Raw genomic sequence first — 16,079 nt, 5'->3', positions numbered from 1 at the left:
TTCTGGCTCATTCATCAGTAAATCTTGATATGCCCTTTATTATTTTGGAAACACAAACAACTCAGAAGGGACTGTATCTCAACAGGAAAGGTATGTGCGTGTTTCTTCTAAAATTAACACATCTGTTTCTGGCTCAGCAATTGACTGCCAAAAACACTGTCGAAGATAATCTGGAGGGGAACACTGAGGGAAACATTGAGGGGAACATTGAGAGGAATAAGTGCAAGAGCATGAGACATTAGTTATTTTCGAAATACTCTCTATTGTTTCACTTCATTTAAGATCCTTCCTTCTGTAGGTGCCCTAACAAATTTCCATACTGACCATTAATAAGGAGAAACATCAGCACAAGTATAACTAATCCTAAGCATGTGCATCAGCAACCTGACCCTAAGACTTAATCAGCTCATCTGGGGATCAAAACTCACCTGGTGGTCTATACATCCAGAGTGAGGAACACAAAGAGCAGGGATCCAAAATCCACATTGGCATATGCACTTTTCAGGTCATGATACCTTCAAAGAAATTATTCATCAGGCAATATGTAATAAAGACCAGATCTGAAAAGGAAAAAACACTAATTCATTTGTTAAAAAAAAAAAAAAAAAAAAAAAAAAAGGAAAGGAAAAAAGGCAGAACTGACAGTCCATGTCTCTTCCTAAGATATGTTGGAACAGCCATACATGGCAGTAAAAGCCTATCAATTGCTTGGTATCAGCTGAGCATACACTCACTGTACATCAAGGTTCTGAGAAGTCTGTATTATTTACAACACACTTTCCTCTGCTGTGGCTAAAGGTGTGATATCAAAAACACATGTGTGGCCCTAGATATCAGCTGAAGATCAGAATATGACAAGTTACATTTATATCTGGAAATGGGTTGAATCTCACACTAAAATTGAAACCTGACTGTTCTAAACAAGTTAACACTTTTTAAAAGATAAATATTGAGATTGTTTTACTGGAGTAAGGGGAATAATTTCCTTAAATCTAATTTAAATATTATTTTATATGCAATCATTCATGGTTTTTAGAGAGCAGGAAGGTAATGTCCATTTTCAAAGAATCACATAATGTAGTTATTTATTGTTTGTGAGCAGATTTAGTTTTTTCTATTTTAATTATATGTAATTATTTAATATGTAAAAATGAATGTGCCTATATGCAAAGCAAGCATCTCCTGTTTAGTCCAATCATGTCTCAGGTAAGCAACCCGTAGGTATTTAAATGTTTACATAGCCATGTTAGCTTGATATCATAAAGAAACAACTCATTGCATGCTTCTTTCTTTACCTACTTAGATTTCACACAATTTTAACCTCAATGCTTTAAAAGATTGGCCAGTTTCAAACAAATCTGACATAAGGGAGATAGATAACTACGGGTTTAATGAAAATAGCCTAGAGAAAAAAGAGGTAGATCAGACTCCCAGGTGAGAAAAAGGCTGCAGTAAGTATTTGTAAGTAAGTTCCCCTCCAGATTATCTTCGACAGTGTTTTTGGCAGTCAATTGCTGAGCCAGAAACAGATGTGTTAATTTTAGAAGAAACACGCACATACCTTTCCTGTTGAGATACAGTCCCTTCTGAGTTGTTTGTGTTTCCAAAATAATAAAGGGCACATCAAGATTTACTGATGAATGAGCCAGAAAAAGTGATAAATAAGAGTATTGATTCCCAAATGCCGAGGGTAGGTCCAATCCTGTGAAGACTTACACATGTCACTAAATGTATCTATGAAGGTAGCATCAAAGTATCAGTAACACTAGCTGGGCAAACAAAGTTATGCACATCATGAACTCTCTCAGGATCAGTCTCTTTAGATTCCACAACTGAAAATAGCTGCTGCTGTTCAAGAGATAGCCACTTCTCTACAGCTGCTTTCAACCTGAATGAATTGAACGGTAATTTTGGAGAAAGTTTTCAGGCTCCTCTGCTTAAGAACACATAATTGAGCTGAAAATGTCAAAAGGACAGAGGCAAAATGGTAAAAAACACCATAGTGCCTTCTTTGCAAAAATAAATTAAAGCATCTTGAGAGTTTTGTGTTCTTTTCATTTCAGTTAATAGTTAAAAGACAAGTTAATACATTTTAGAGAAAAGTATCAACAGTTCATGAAGACACAGGGTGTTAAAAATTAATAGCATTACTTGGAACGGGCTGATGTAGCTCCCAAGCCATTCTCCGTGACATTTGAATAGTCGTGGCAGTCAGGTGAAGTCCCAGGTGACTAGAAAAGAGGAAACATTGTACCCATCTTTAAAAAGGTTAGAAAGGATAACACTGGTAACTACTGACCTGTCAGCCTCACCTCTGTGCCTGGGAAGATCATGGAATACATCCTCCTGGAAGCTGCGTTAAGGCACATGAAGGACAGGGAGGTGATTCAGGACAGCCAGCATGGCTTCACCAAGGGCACGTCCTGCCTGACCAACCTTGTGACCTTCCATGGTGGAGTGACTGCATCAGTGGACAAGGGAAGGGTTACAGATGTCAACTATCTGGACTTGTGTAAGGCCTCTGACACTGCCACAACATCCTTTTCTCTAAACCGGAGAAAGGTGGTTTGATGAATGGACTATTATATGAATAAGAAATTGCTTGGATGATCACATCCAGAGGATAGTGGTCAATGGCTCAGAGTCCCAATGGACATCAGTGACAAGTGGTGTCCTTTAGTAGGTATTGGGACCAATGTTATTTGATACCTTCATTAATGACACAGACAAAGGGATCAAGTGCACCCTCAGCAATTTGCCAATGACATCAAGCTGAGTGGTGCAGTTGCCACACCTGAAGGATGGAATGCCATCCAGAGGGACCCGGGCAAGCTCAGGTGGGCCCATGGGAATCTTATAAAGTTTAACAAGACCAAGTGTCAGTTGCTGTACCTGGGTTGGGGCAACCTCCAGTACCAACACAGGCTGAGGGATTAACAGATTGAGAGCAGCCCTGCTGAGAAGGACTTGGAGATGCTGGTGGATGAGAGGCTGGACATGACCCAGCAATGTGCACTCACAGCCCGGAGAGCCAACCATAAAAACAGCATTGTCAGCAGGTCAAGGGAGGCAGTTCTGTCCCTCTGCTCTTCTCTAGTGAGACCCCACCTGGAGTGCTGCATCCAGCTCTGATGTCCCCAGCACGGGAAGGACATCAACCTGTTGGAGCAGAGGAGGCCAACAAGTTGGTCAGAGTGTTGGAGCTCCTCTCCTATGGGGAAAGGCTGAGACAACTGGGGTTGTTTAGCCTGGAGAAGAGAAGGCTTTTGAGTGACTTAATTGCTCCCATCCAGTATTTGAAGTGAGCCTAAAAGAGAGATGGAGAGGGACCTTTTACAAGAGCATGTGGTTACAGGACGGGGGACAATGGATTTAAATTGAAAGAGAGTAGGGTTAGATTAGATATTAGGAAGAAACTCTTTATTGTGAAGGTGGTGAGGCACTGGAACAAATAGCCCAGACAAGCTGTGGATGCCACATCCCTGGAAGTGTAAAAGACCCAGGTTGGATGAGGCTCCGAGCAATTTGGTCTAGCGATAGGTATCCTTCCCATGGCAAGGGGTTGGAACTAGATATCTTTAAGGTCTCTTCCAATGCAAACCATTCTATGATTCTATGACTAAAAACTAACCAAAATGACTGAATGTAAGCACAATTCTTCAGTGAATTTTAAAAATAAGTGAGGCAGAGGTTGCACACTGCCTCCAGGAAATCCATGCTTCTGGGACAATTCTGGCTCTGCCAGGATCAACTGCAAATTGTCACACAATTCAGATTTGTAAATGTCACCATCTTACTGTCTTCTAAGACCTTGAGTATTCTGGGACCATTTGAAGAACTCTTCTGGGGCCACCAATGACAGAGAACATACAGGGTGGGATATCTTCCTGTTGGTGGTACTGATGGATAAATTGGATGGAGCATGGATTTTTCTTCATTGAAAGCCAGGATCTCATTAGCTGAACACCAACATTATGTGATGTCTGAAAAGAAGGGAGTGACTCCATCCCTGACAAGCTGGTTGATGCTGTGATGTGGAGGCTGGATTTTAAGCCACACCACAAAACCAGAATCTTGTGTTCTTTTAGGACTGGCCCATTCAGGTAGTCCCTACCACAGTTTTATTACCACCAAAGAAATCCATTTTTTGCTGTCCCTAGATTTGTGTATGAGTTTGTGGCCTGACCCACAACCCACCCACACTGAGTGTGCCTGTGATCACACACACAGCTCTTGGGCTGAGAAATGTTTTGACATGAGGCCACTGATTATAGAAGAAGTTCAGTGTCCAATAAAATGAAAGGCTCGTTATTACTTGAGCTGCAACATGCCCTCCCTGCAGCTGCTGTGGTGGATTATACAAGGCTGTTGCTGGCATTTTAGAGAAACCAGGGCAATTGGGGTCTGGATTGAAAACCACAGTAATGGCTGGTGGGCTACCAGTCTCAGTCCTGACCACTGTTGTCTGTCCATAGTGTGGCAAAGTGCAGCAGTAAAGGACTGTGAGTGAAATAAAAACCACACCTACAGGTCTGTAGGGAAGATGGAGAGAGAAGGAAAAAAAAAATCTTTCAAGTCTTTAGTTATCAAATATTTTCAAGAACTTCACAATCTCCTGTGGGACTGATTAATATTAAATCTGGATTCTCAGATTAAAAAACAAACCCTCTTGGAACCTTCCCTCTTGGCAAGTCTGTTTTGCTTCTTAGTGCTGGTTTGATTGAAATTTAAGCCAGTAGAAGAGAATCTTTGCTTATCAAAGCCCTGCTAGTACTTAAAGGTTTTTTAACAGGTATAGATTAGGCAGTGATCAGTCCTAAAGCAGCTACACAGGAGAAGAGACTGCATAAAGACGTATTCTACAACTTCTGCGTAGTTCTCTGACCTTAGTGCCAGCTTTCCTCCCATGATACCTGTCTTAAGGGAGGGACAGGACACAGACCGAGTTCATTGCTTACGAAGAGTACCGCAAATATGTTTGGGTTTTTGTGTTTTAGGGGTTTTGTGGTTTTTTCTCTTTTTTTTCTGGAAGTACAAAAGAGAGGCATGGAAAGCAATGTGCTTCTAAAACTCCTTGTCCTTTATGATGCACTTAAGGAGCTCTGAAGTCCTGTTATAGTTAATTTGTAGAAACTTGATTTTTAAGCAGTCAGTAAGGAGTGTGAAGTCTTATAGTTAGTATTCAGTAGCTCTAAGGTAGGATCTATTTTGAGATTTCAGTGATCAATAGGAACTTAATTGATTCAATTTGCAAAGTCAGAATTTCTTGCAACTTAATAGATCCAGGTTATTTAGATATGTAATGGCTAGGTAGGGTCATGTGCCTATGAGGCAGCTAAAATACATATAGTATGATGAAAAGAGGAAATATTGCTTTTTTAAATAGACTTGGGGAAAAAGACTAATCAATGTTTGCTTGCTGCTTTATCACAATGGAATGAAAAAATATGTGTTCACCTTTTAGTAGTTGATATGACAGCACAAAGGGTCATTCTCCACACCCTTGTATTGTATAAGTAGATGAATGACGTGCTTGAGGTGGCTGTTAGACCATGGTATGGAGACATGGTGCCTAGAGGACAAGATGCAATCTTTGCCTTGTTTATGAAGCTTCTATCATTATGTCTACAAAAAAGCTACCTTTTTTGTTCTCTTTCTTATGTACCTCATAAAATACAGAAAAATTGCATATAAAAGGGAAATTCTGACATGAAAAAAAATCACAATAAATAAATATTCCAAATGGTCTCTGCTTTTCCATGCAAATAAATACTTTGTTTTAGTTTTGATTATTTAATACATGATATTGGAAAAGTAAAACAATATTAAACAAAATCAAAGAAAAAGGTATTTGTAAAAATTTTGCTCCCAAGTCTCAAACACAGTATTCTAAGATTGTCAGAGCTTTTATTTCTAGGCTGTTTTTTTCAAAAAAACCCCTTTATAATACAGCTAATTAATTTCTAAAATATGCTGATATTTCAGAATCCTGTATTTTGACAGAACTCAATATGACTCAAGAGAAGTGGCCTGAAAAACAGGCATTTCTGTGACCTAATATCATAATTACAGGAAGAATTGAATAATGAACCCCATGAGCTCTGCAAAAATGCAAGAGAAATAATTTAAATGGCTGGCCCAGCCTCTCTAACACACTCCTATCACTTACCAGGGCTTTGTTATGGGACTGTGGTTGGAAGCACGGGGGGATACACTGGCCTTCATGTCCATCTGTGCTTTGCTCCATCTGGCCTGGGGGACAACACACACTCACCTGGGGCCTTCCAGAGTACTCCTGAGGGAGATCCTCTACTCTGCAATACCTGTAGAGAAAATAAGACATCGCCAATGCATGCACCCATTCTCGGTACAGAAACAGTGTTTAGTTTTGCAGATAAAGTTATGCTCCACAGTGCAAATGGATTTTCTCTCTTCCTTTTTTCAAGAATTTAACTGGTTTTGTATTGAACTGATGTGAAATTACATGAGCTTGAATAATGTGAATAATGCATGAGATTTAAGACAAACACATGAAAGGAGCTTATGTTTCATGTCAAACAATTCTTTATTTTTTATGGTACAAATTAAAAGTGACAGATCTGAAGCTGTTAAGAAATACACAAAGTGCAGCTTTACTGACCATACAGATATTGCTCTAGATTAAGTACAGTTTTTGTCAGTTTTTTTATTTTTTTCATGTTAAGCAACCTGTGCAGATAAATCAGCTTTGGTTTCAAAGTCAGAGTAGTAAGGAGCTTTTAAATATCCACTTTGTTTTCTTGGTCACAAGTCCACCATATCCACTCCTTTTTTATTTATTCATATTTTTTAACAACACAATACAGTCCATTTTGTACTGCCATCTTTCCCCCTGCATGCTCCATGCATGGAAAAACAGATCTCTTTGCAGTGCTTCATAAGTGACCCTGGTGACCATTCTGTAGATTATAGCACATAGGACAAAAATAATAATAATAATAATAGTAATAATAATAATTAATAATAATAATAATAGTAATAATATCACTTTTTAACGATAAATAAACAAATGTGCCCCACATAGTCTCAAGTTGGAAACAAGCAAACCACGTGACATAAAGCTCATTACAAAATGTTTTCCAAACAGATTTTACAGTCAAACATTGACATGGAAATCAATTTCCTCTCTTATCTTCTTATTTGAATGTTTGTCAATAACTGGGTACAAGTAGAGTGCTGAGGTAAAACACTGATGAACAGTTTTATTTTTGTATTTTTTTAATAGTAACAGTTTAGTATTGCGAGATTGTCAGCAACATTTAGCCATATCTATACAATGTGCATATACCTACATACATTGAGCTTTGGTCCAGCATTGAGAAGACGAGCAAAGGCATTTTACATACTTCTTTTTGGTTATAGCTTGAGTTCTTTGATACGCCTCTACTTGTTCCTTCCTAGCTCCTTTTTGCTTCCTTGTTCTCCCTCTTTTTTTCTTTTTTTTCTTTTTTTTTTTTTTTCTTTTTTTTTTTCCAGTAATAATGTAAAGAAATTGGAACCCTTTGAATTAATTTGATTTCTTCAACTGTCCAAAATAGTTTTTTAGTGAAAAACATAAAAAGACAAAATCAGAACAGTTAGTGAACCCCTTGGTTCATTATTCAAATAATATTTTATATATTTTTTTTTTTTAAAAATCAATTATCAACAAATTGGAAAACCATTAAACCTTCACATATGACCGAAGAGACTTTTGTTTCATTTGCTGGTAGCAATCTATCTTTTAGTCACATGCAAAATTAAAAGGTATTCAAATGTTATCAATACATGAAAATTGTTTACAAATGGGAACCAGAAATGTTGCCAGTAACAAAATAAAACCAAATATTTATGCCCCCCCCAAAGATGTACTACTCACACATAATTTATCTTCCTAAGAATCTGTTCAGGCACCATTTATGCCTCATAGCAAAGATTTGTGTATAAAAAAATTAATATGAGAAGCATTACAACACTTTATAAATAATTTACAAAACATAATACAAAATTAGAAAACTGTAAAAAAAACCACTGCACTTGACTGGTTTTAAGACTGTGGGATGAACATTATTTTTTCTTCCATGCTGGCAATTTATATTCATTTTACATTTTCACTGTCCTAGTTATATCCTTCTGATATGTACTTGGAACAGAAAAGAGCTTATATAACTGCTGCCAGCATATTTTTAAACATTTAGTATCTTTCATACAGTGTTTAGTTAACTTTTCTTCTTGGGGGATTTTTCTTCACAGAATTTAGAGCAGTCCCTGGGAGAACTGGAAATTTAGTTTTTCGGCAAAGAATGGTTGATGGTTTTGTTCCCAGGCTGTTAATGGTGGGGATGGAGTGGGGGAAGGTATGGCCTTAAGGATGACTGAACGTGTAATTGTGTATGTGGCATTAATGACTGGGCAATTAGGAGTGTTCTGGAGACATGGGTAGGATTTCAGGAATGACTGCTTCCAAATATGATTTGTTCATCCTTGCTTTCCTGTTGGCTTCTGGAAGGTGGTCTGATCGTTACGTACACTGAACTGTGGCCACAACTTTAGGGCTGTTCGTTATATACAACATAGATATTTTTGTGGATATAGGTATCTCTGGAGAGAGAGGGTAAAAAGAAAACCCAGAGGGGCAGATGTTACTGTGAGACTCTCTATTTCACATGCTCAACTTGGATAAAACATCTTTTTGTGCCTCACAATTTGCCTGTGGTTACTGAGGCGTTTGTTCCCATCAGCAGTTATTTATATATCAACAGCAGAAAAAGAGTCAATAACAATTGTCACTCTCATGCTCATAAAGGAATACTGAAAATATCCTTAAACATACCCTGCTGAAGCTTTAAGTCTAAAATGCATTTGCTGGACATGAGCCCATCCTGGAGTACTGGATCCTCAGTGTGCTCCAACACTGACCTTTGAGAGTGCTCACATTTAGAAGCAGCTTCTGGCCCAGATGATGGTCTCTGAAATCTTAAAGCTCCACTAATCGTGCAATAAATACCCCACTTTACAAGGCAAATCCCATTAATAAAATACTGAGGGCCAGATTCAAAGCCTACTGAAATCAATGAAAGCCTGTTTCTTCACTAAGTTTTGGATATCTCCTGGAGTTCTTGAAAACTTTTTAATAAGAGAGGTGTTGTTTGAAGACACCAGCACGTTAGGAACTTCCTTCCACATCTTAAGTAGATCACCAAAAATCCAGCACAACCATCCTTAGGTCAAGGCATGCAATCAGGAGTTACACCAGCAGAATTTTACTCTACCATCTCTACAGTGAGCTGAACCAAATATCTGATGTTATCTTTTGGGAAGACCTGATCAAGATGCAGCTTCTACCCTAACAGTGGGCAGAATCCCAAAGGCTTGAGCATAACTGAGCAGAAGATGAAGATTGCAGATGACCTTCACAGGTCAGCCCACACCCCATCAAGAACTTGCAACACCTTTCTTTCCCTCTGAGCCTTGGTATGCTTGTAGGTCCAATGACCATAGTATTTTAGCAGATGCTTGTCCAATCAGAATGGAAGCCACAGAGATATACTGTCTTTAAAGAAAAATCAGTTCACCTGAATCATATTGCAGGTGACCTACCTTATATAATCAAGGGATATTCTGTGGTTTTTCCTATGTCCCAATTGCTTAGTCTAGACAGTGGCTGCAGCAAACACCTGCAGAAGCACATCCTCCTACTGAAGAAGTCAACAAGGCAAGCATCAATATGGCATAAAAAAAGCCAGAAGGAACAGAGCACTACCATCAAAATTGTCCATAGTGATGTAATGATCAAAACATCCTCATAACGTCTCAGCCTGTCCATAGTGATGTGATGATCAAAACAACCTCATAACTTCTCAGCCTGTCCATTTGTTTTCATCAAAACCTCAAGAAATTTCTTTGGCTAGCAGACTTTGGAGAGAAATTGCTTCAAATGGAACCAAAATATAGATGCAGCACTGTACCAAGTGTGCAGTTTATATTTATACTACAAAATGAATTTTGGTAACCTCGCCAGGCCAAAGGACAGAGAAATCTCAAGCTACACATTTGACAAAAAGCACAATGTTCAGTGTGGGCTTGACAGTCCATCAGACATAATCCTAATCCTTCTTTGTTCTCTATTGTATTTCAGCATATCAACATAAAATATTTCACCTTTCTTTTTAAAATTCTTTAAACAGTACTGGGTTTGGGGGGGGGTTGGGGAAGGGGTGGAGAATGAGCTGGAAGGGAGGATGCAGCAAATAGAATCAGAAAAAAAAACAGAAAAAGAAATGCAACCAAGACTTACACGCTTAGAAGAGAAATAACAAACCCCACAAATCACAATAAAAAGTAATTATTTTTGGCATCCAAACGCCAAGAGATTGCAAAACTGTTAAAGAAAAGAAAAGAAAATGAGGTGACAACTACGGAATGACTTTGTACACACCTGCAGGGGGTGAAAACAAGGATGAGAGAAATTAATCCTGTTGTTTTCCTCTTTGCAAAATACAAATGTAAAAATTTGTAACACAATTTTACACTCATAAAAGAGTAGACTAACAATCTAGTTTGCAATGCCATGTTTCTGACTTTGGTTAATAGTTTTCATAGTGAATCAGCACTTGATACCTGAAAGGCTACAATCACTCCTCCAGGTGGCAGGCTTGTATTCTCTTTCAAACAGATAAAAGTTTTTTTCTTTTTTCCTTTCTTTTTTTTGTTTGTTTTGTTTTTCCTTAAAATGTGTTCATATTTTCATAATATACAGAAAAAATTAAGCCGTTATTTGGTTTACTTGAAGTCCATTTAAAAAAACTGGCTTTTTCGGGTTTTTTGGGAACTAATTCTACCGCACACACACTAAGTGTTGTGTATTTTTTTTTTTGGTTTTGGTTTTTTTTTGGTTTTTTTTTGTTTTTTTTTTTAAATAGGAAAACCCACGGACAATTATAAACTGTTCTGTCCTTCTTGTAGTTTTCTCAGTCTTTTACTTACAAGGGTGATGAATAGTTATTTTCACAGAGTTCAAATGGACACGTTTCAGTTGGTGTGGGGTTTTTTCCTGTGTGATTTGGTTTGGTTTGGTTTGGTTTTGTTTTTAGGAGTTTTCTTCCAGAGAGTCTGTTAAAGGCTCCATAGGAACTGCCGTTGCGGGCTCGTGTTGTTTCAAACGTTTAATTGTGTTCTTCAGTGCTTGCCTCTTATTGCAGAACCAAACTCTAACTACTTCCCGGTCATAGTTCAGTTTCTCTGCAATCTCTGTCATTTCTTGCCCAGAGGGATGCGTGTTCTTCTCAAAGTGGGCATTCAAGATTTCAAGGGCTTGTGGCGTGAACGAGGTACGCCTCTTGCGCTTTTTGGATGGTTCGCTCCCAATAAACTCGGTAAGGTTCTGCATCCCTGCTCGATGGCGGGCCTCAGCCTCAGCCATCCACCGCTCAAGCACCGGCTTTATCTTCTGGGCACTTTTAGGGGTGATGTCCAGCTTTTCAAACCTGGCAGGATACAAAAGGCCAGGGTTCAGTTTGGCTGTCAGACTGCTAGCTATAGTGTTCTCTTGGGCTTCCTGTGGTAGGAAAAAGTGGCTTCTCAGGATGGTGTGTCTGAGGGAAAATTGAGAAAGAAGAGTCTTACACTGATGCTCTGCCAGGGTGGGACTTCCTGCCTGCCTGACTAATTGACTGGCAGAGATAATTTACAATAGATTATGAAAACTGTCAAATAGGTATATCTATAAGTATATCTATACATAGATATAGATATATATATATTTATATATAGCTAGATATTTAAGCTAACACAAAATGAGCACTACAACAAAATTCTAAGTACACTAAATAATACAGGTTAAGAATCGCATTTTCATATTTCTGATGATCTTCAAAACCCTTGAGACTAAGTCTAATTACAGGAAATGATATCAAGGCAATTGCTTTTATCATCTTGTCTTTGTGCTTATTCCTTTTGTTATCCCTCCCAATCCAAACACCACAGCTTTAATAATAAAAACCAATGGCAAACACTAGTCTCTGAATATCAGGTTTCCTTTCCATTTTTCAGCAATCTTCACTGTTTGTAAGTTAATGCTATATCACTTTTCTGGGTTGGAAAAAAAATTCCCATAGCCACAGCGGTGTTCAGCTGAAACAGCTGGACACTTTGCAATTATCTTGCTGTCCCCACAATGTGCAAAGACAGACTCGTGTTTTCCAGATGAAAACCAGCATAACAGTCTACTAATATGCTGTGGCACCAAGCTGAGTTTATTGTGGTATTTCTGTAAACTGTACCAGAATATCATTTCCTGTAAATGAGGTCTTCTATATATCATTTTGCCATCAAAAATCTTTTGCCAAACCAGATTTTACAAGTATTATAAAACATCTGGAAAAGCAGCCACACAAAGCTTTAATAGTTTCAAAAACAAGCAGAAGAGCTGAGTTCACGTTTCAAGTTTTATAAGTAATTGTTTTTTTCATTTACTGAGTTCATCCTGTTTTGCTACACATTAAAAAATCTTAACCCAAATCTCTGGTGCCACCCATTTGTATTTTCCCACTTTGCTCTGTCCACTCTGCATGTTGTGGTAGTTAATGCTGCAGAAAGGCAACAATTATTGGATGTCGCTGCTATGCTCTCCAGCCCAGGTGCTGCTGAAGCAGCACCACCACCACTAATCGCAGAGTGCTCTGGAGATGAGACCGACTGAATCAATGCCTTTATGCAAAGAAACTTGGTGACCGTAGCTGGCCATTTTTAGTGTCTCTATTCAGCATGTGGAGGCAGCAAAAAATATTCCAGCAAGAAACAAAGCACTTCTCACAAACAAAGAATAAGACGAAGAATAATTTCAGATAATAATACTCCAAAGAATTTGTAACTGGTGCCTGACATCTTAACGTGGTATTGACTGCAAGGTGTCATTCCTTGGTGTCCAGTGATATTTCAGACTGAAGGATATGTTTTAGAACGTATTGTGTCAAGTTAAAGAAAATACTGCTATTTGCATGCAGAACATATCAAGGTGGTATATTGCTCATATGACCTGCACAGGCCATCAGGAGATTCTACATTTGTCTTCAAGTTGGTTGCTCAAATTGCTTGCCTTACTGCCCCTTCCATTGACCTGGAGTTCATGCTGAAATTTGTTACAATTAAAAGAAAGTTAAATCTACTATTTCTGAGGAACACATGCTGCCACTGAAGCAGCTTGTCTTGGTGCTTAACAAAACATGCACAGTCATAGCATGTAATTACAGCCCAAAATTGTGTCTGTCTGAGGCGGGCAAAGAAAACTAAAAAAACTGTAACCTTGCAAGTATTTGGGACCAGCTCTTGCACCCAATCTCATGTTCTGAGCAACTTGCCCCTCCAAGGAGCCCTCTGTAAAAGGTCTCACCATCCCCAGCGCTTTCTCAAAGTGTGAGGAAGATGGAGGAAATGAGAAGACAGCAAATGAGACAAAAGTAAAGGAAACTGCAAAGTGTCCCTTTAAAGTATAGTATGATAAACAGTAACTTAAGGCTACAAAAAATTGTCAGTTGCTAAAAAACTCCACCCATTTTAGGCATTCTTTACCAACTGACCACAAAGAAATTAAAAAAAAATACAAAATCAAAATTAATCCTTAGCAATAGGGAGCAATAGCATTCATATCGTTGGCATTGCTTGTTAAGTGTTGTTACTGCAGGACATGTTTGGTATAACGACATACAAGTCTTGAAACAAATTTCCCAGCAGTAGTATCCTTGTATAGACTGAATAAAGGTTATTTTCTACAGGGAGGTATCTTATAAGAAAAAAACAGTAGGGGAGACCATAGAAGTGAGAGGATCCTATGGAGCTTTTTGTATTTAACAACAATCAATGGGTTTTATGGAAAATCATTGAGCAAAATGTGAGCTGCAAGCACACTACCCCATACTGATGTTATTTATAACCTTAGTCTTTAACTGCAGGAAAAGTACACTTCCGTTCTATGGGGAATACATTAAAAGTATAAAGAGCAGATAAAAAGACAGAGCATTTCATGGATCACCAAAACCAAAATCCACTTAAATGAGCTTAGAGCTGGTTTCTTGGCTTTCACTGATGGAGAAGGACTATAAGGCATTGCCCAAGAGGAAAAAGCTGTTACCTAAGTGTGTTTGTTACCTCATGCATAAACATGGGATTACTGTAACACACATACATGCATATAAGGTGTTTGCTTATACTTTAACTCTGTCAAGACTGTACTATTATTTCTTATGATTAGGACAGAGTGCTGCTGCTTTGCACACATGGATTTGCCAGTTTTTTTCAGTAAATATTTGGGTGATAAAAGATGAATAGCTGCTGGTTTGCAAGATAGCAGGAAGGCTATTTTTTTCCCTTCTGTGTTGCCTAGGTAAATCATCATTAACATCCTCTATGTGAAGTGCTAACCACAGTAATACAGGTTTTAACTTAGCAGGGATGCAGCCATGAAATACTTGTTCAGTAACCCTATCTGTAGAAAATGGCACAGTATGAAGAGGGTCAGCTGGTGCTCATCCAGTATGGGATTTCGCACTCATCTATGGAATTAAGCCTCTATGCTAGGAACATTGTTTCTCACTTGTTTAAAAAAGGAGGGGAAAAAAAAGAGACCAAAATCACTCTAAATATACACAATAAAAACAATTTATATGTTAGGTAACAACATTATTGGCTAATTTAAACATCAGTTTAAATAATATACTCTAAAGTCATGAGACTCAAACACAAGCATGCTCATCACAACAAACTGGATCATTATGAAGAACAAAGAGAGAAGAGGAGAGTTTATGATGTAACTTGTTACCTGCAGATGGCAGACTGGCTATAGGCTGGGCCTTCGGTGGCGCTTAGGGCTTGGCCAACTTGAGTCTGTGTCAGGCCAAGGGACAGGCGTCGGATTTTAAAAGCTTTGGCAAATTCTCGTATTTCTTCCAGATTTACCCCATCCACCTCCCCAGAGGCTGTCTGAGGATCTGTTGAGATATTTTTTAAACATGTCAGTTCTTTGCATCACGTATCGGTGGGACAGGCTTACAGCTGTTTTCAGTGTCAAGGCTTTCAAGTTCAATTTTTTTAATACTGATCCCTTTCTCTTCTTCCCCAAACAGAAACAGACTGGCCTTGTCAGGTGTGTTATGAAGCATGTTCAGATTGCTAAGATCCTGACTGGGCTGCAGGTGCTGGTGGAAGATTTTCAAAGATATGCTGTTGCTGAACTCCTGAAAAAGGCCAGCTCACCTCAGAGGGAGGGTGTGACTGGGCTCCTCACTGCCATTTATGCCTTGCAAAGTCTTCTCTGGGTTGAGAAGTCTTGTTCCCTGTTTTCCCTTCTTATCACGCAGCGAAAGAAGGTTGGTGTTACTATATTTATATCCAGCCTGTGGGGAGGGCTATATATATGTATGAGCTGCTTGGATTTTTAGCTTGAAATCAAGTCTTTCTGCTTTATCTAAAGGTAATGCCAAATAAGGAGATTCACAACTATTTCTTCCCTTTTACACAATACCCAATTTAAACTGACACATGAATGTCCAAAATAACCCAGCAAATGAACAGGCCTAAAAAAATTTCTGCCTTTAAAACCTCCTTAATTTAAAAATAATCTTTTAAAATATTCCCTTCTGAGAAGCAGCCTTTCAAGCTTTTTATTCTGCCTCCCATCAGGTCGATAATCAAGGAGCAACAACACTGATTTTGGATGGTAATGCTGCACAGTTATTTTACTTCTACATTAGCCCCTCAGAAGATAATGCTTATGATGCTGTGAGAATAAATTTGTCCTTCCTCTCTATAGCAGTTTACTGACACAGAAGCCTTTGTCCCTGAAAGGGCACATAATAAAGCATGTCTACCACAGAAAAGCTCCTTTGGAGCTGGATAACTTGGTCAATTTAGGACTTATCAAGGGAAATGACACAACAGCTGGAGAATGGAACTTTCCCCCCTCCCAAGCTACTGATCCCTGACTAAATGAAAGTGTTTGCCAAGTCAGAGACAGCATGGGACTGGGATGGTAGAAGATTTCAAAGTGTTGTGCAATCCTGCATGTA

General features: G+C 38.6%; 1 protein-coding gene across 3 annotated transcripts in view; it reads right to left on the bottom strand.

Annotated features, from left to right (window-relative positions):
* Positions 1-6,546: 6,546 nt before the first annotated feature.
* POU6F2 (POU class 6 homeobox 2) overlaps positions 6,547-16,079 on the bottom strand; it is a 331,080-nt gene continuing 321,547 nt past the window's right edge. For 2 of the 3 annotated variants that reach the window (XM_048297089.1, XM_048297101.1), the window contains exons 9-10: positions 14,834-15,002; positions 6,547-11,612 (exon numbers count right to left, since the gene is read on the bottom strand). In XM_048297089.1, the coding sequence (XP_048153046.1) occupies positions 11,108-11,612; positions 14,834-15,002 (674 nt within the window). In that variant the 3' untranslated portion in view covers positions 6,547-11,107. The remainder of the gene's footprint in view (positions 11,613-14,833; positions 15,003-16,079) is intronic. The other variant, XM_048297109.1, reaches the window with a different exon arrangement.

This window comes from Corvus hawaiiensis, chromosome 1 (assembly GCF_020740725.1).
Source record: "Corvus hawaiiensis isolate bCorHaw1 chromosome 1, bCorHaw1.pri.cur, whole genome shotgun sequence".
NCBI classification, from domain to species: domain Eukaryota; kingdom Metazoa; phylum Chordata; class Aves; order Passeriformes; family Corvidae; genus Corvus; species Corvus hawaiiensis.
The sequence above is the reverse complement of the archived record's forward strand: the minus strand, read 5'-3'. Positions and strand labels throughout refer to the sequence as shown.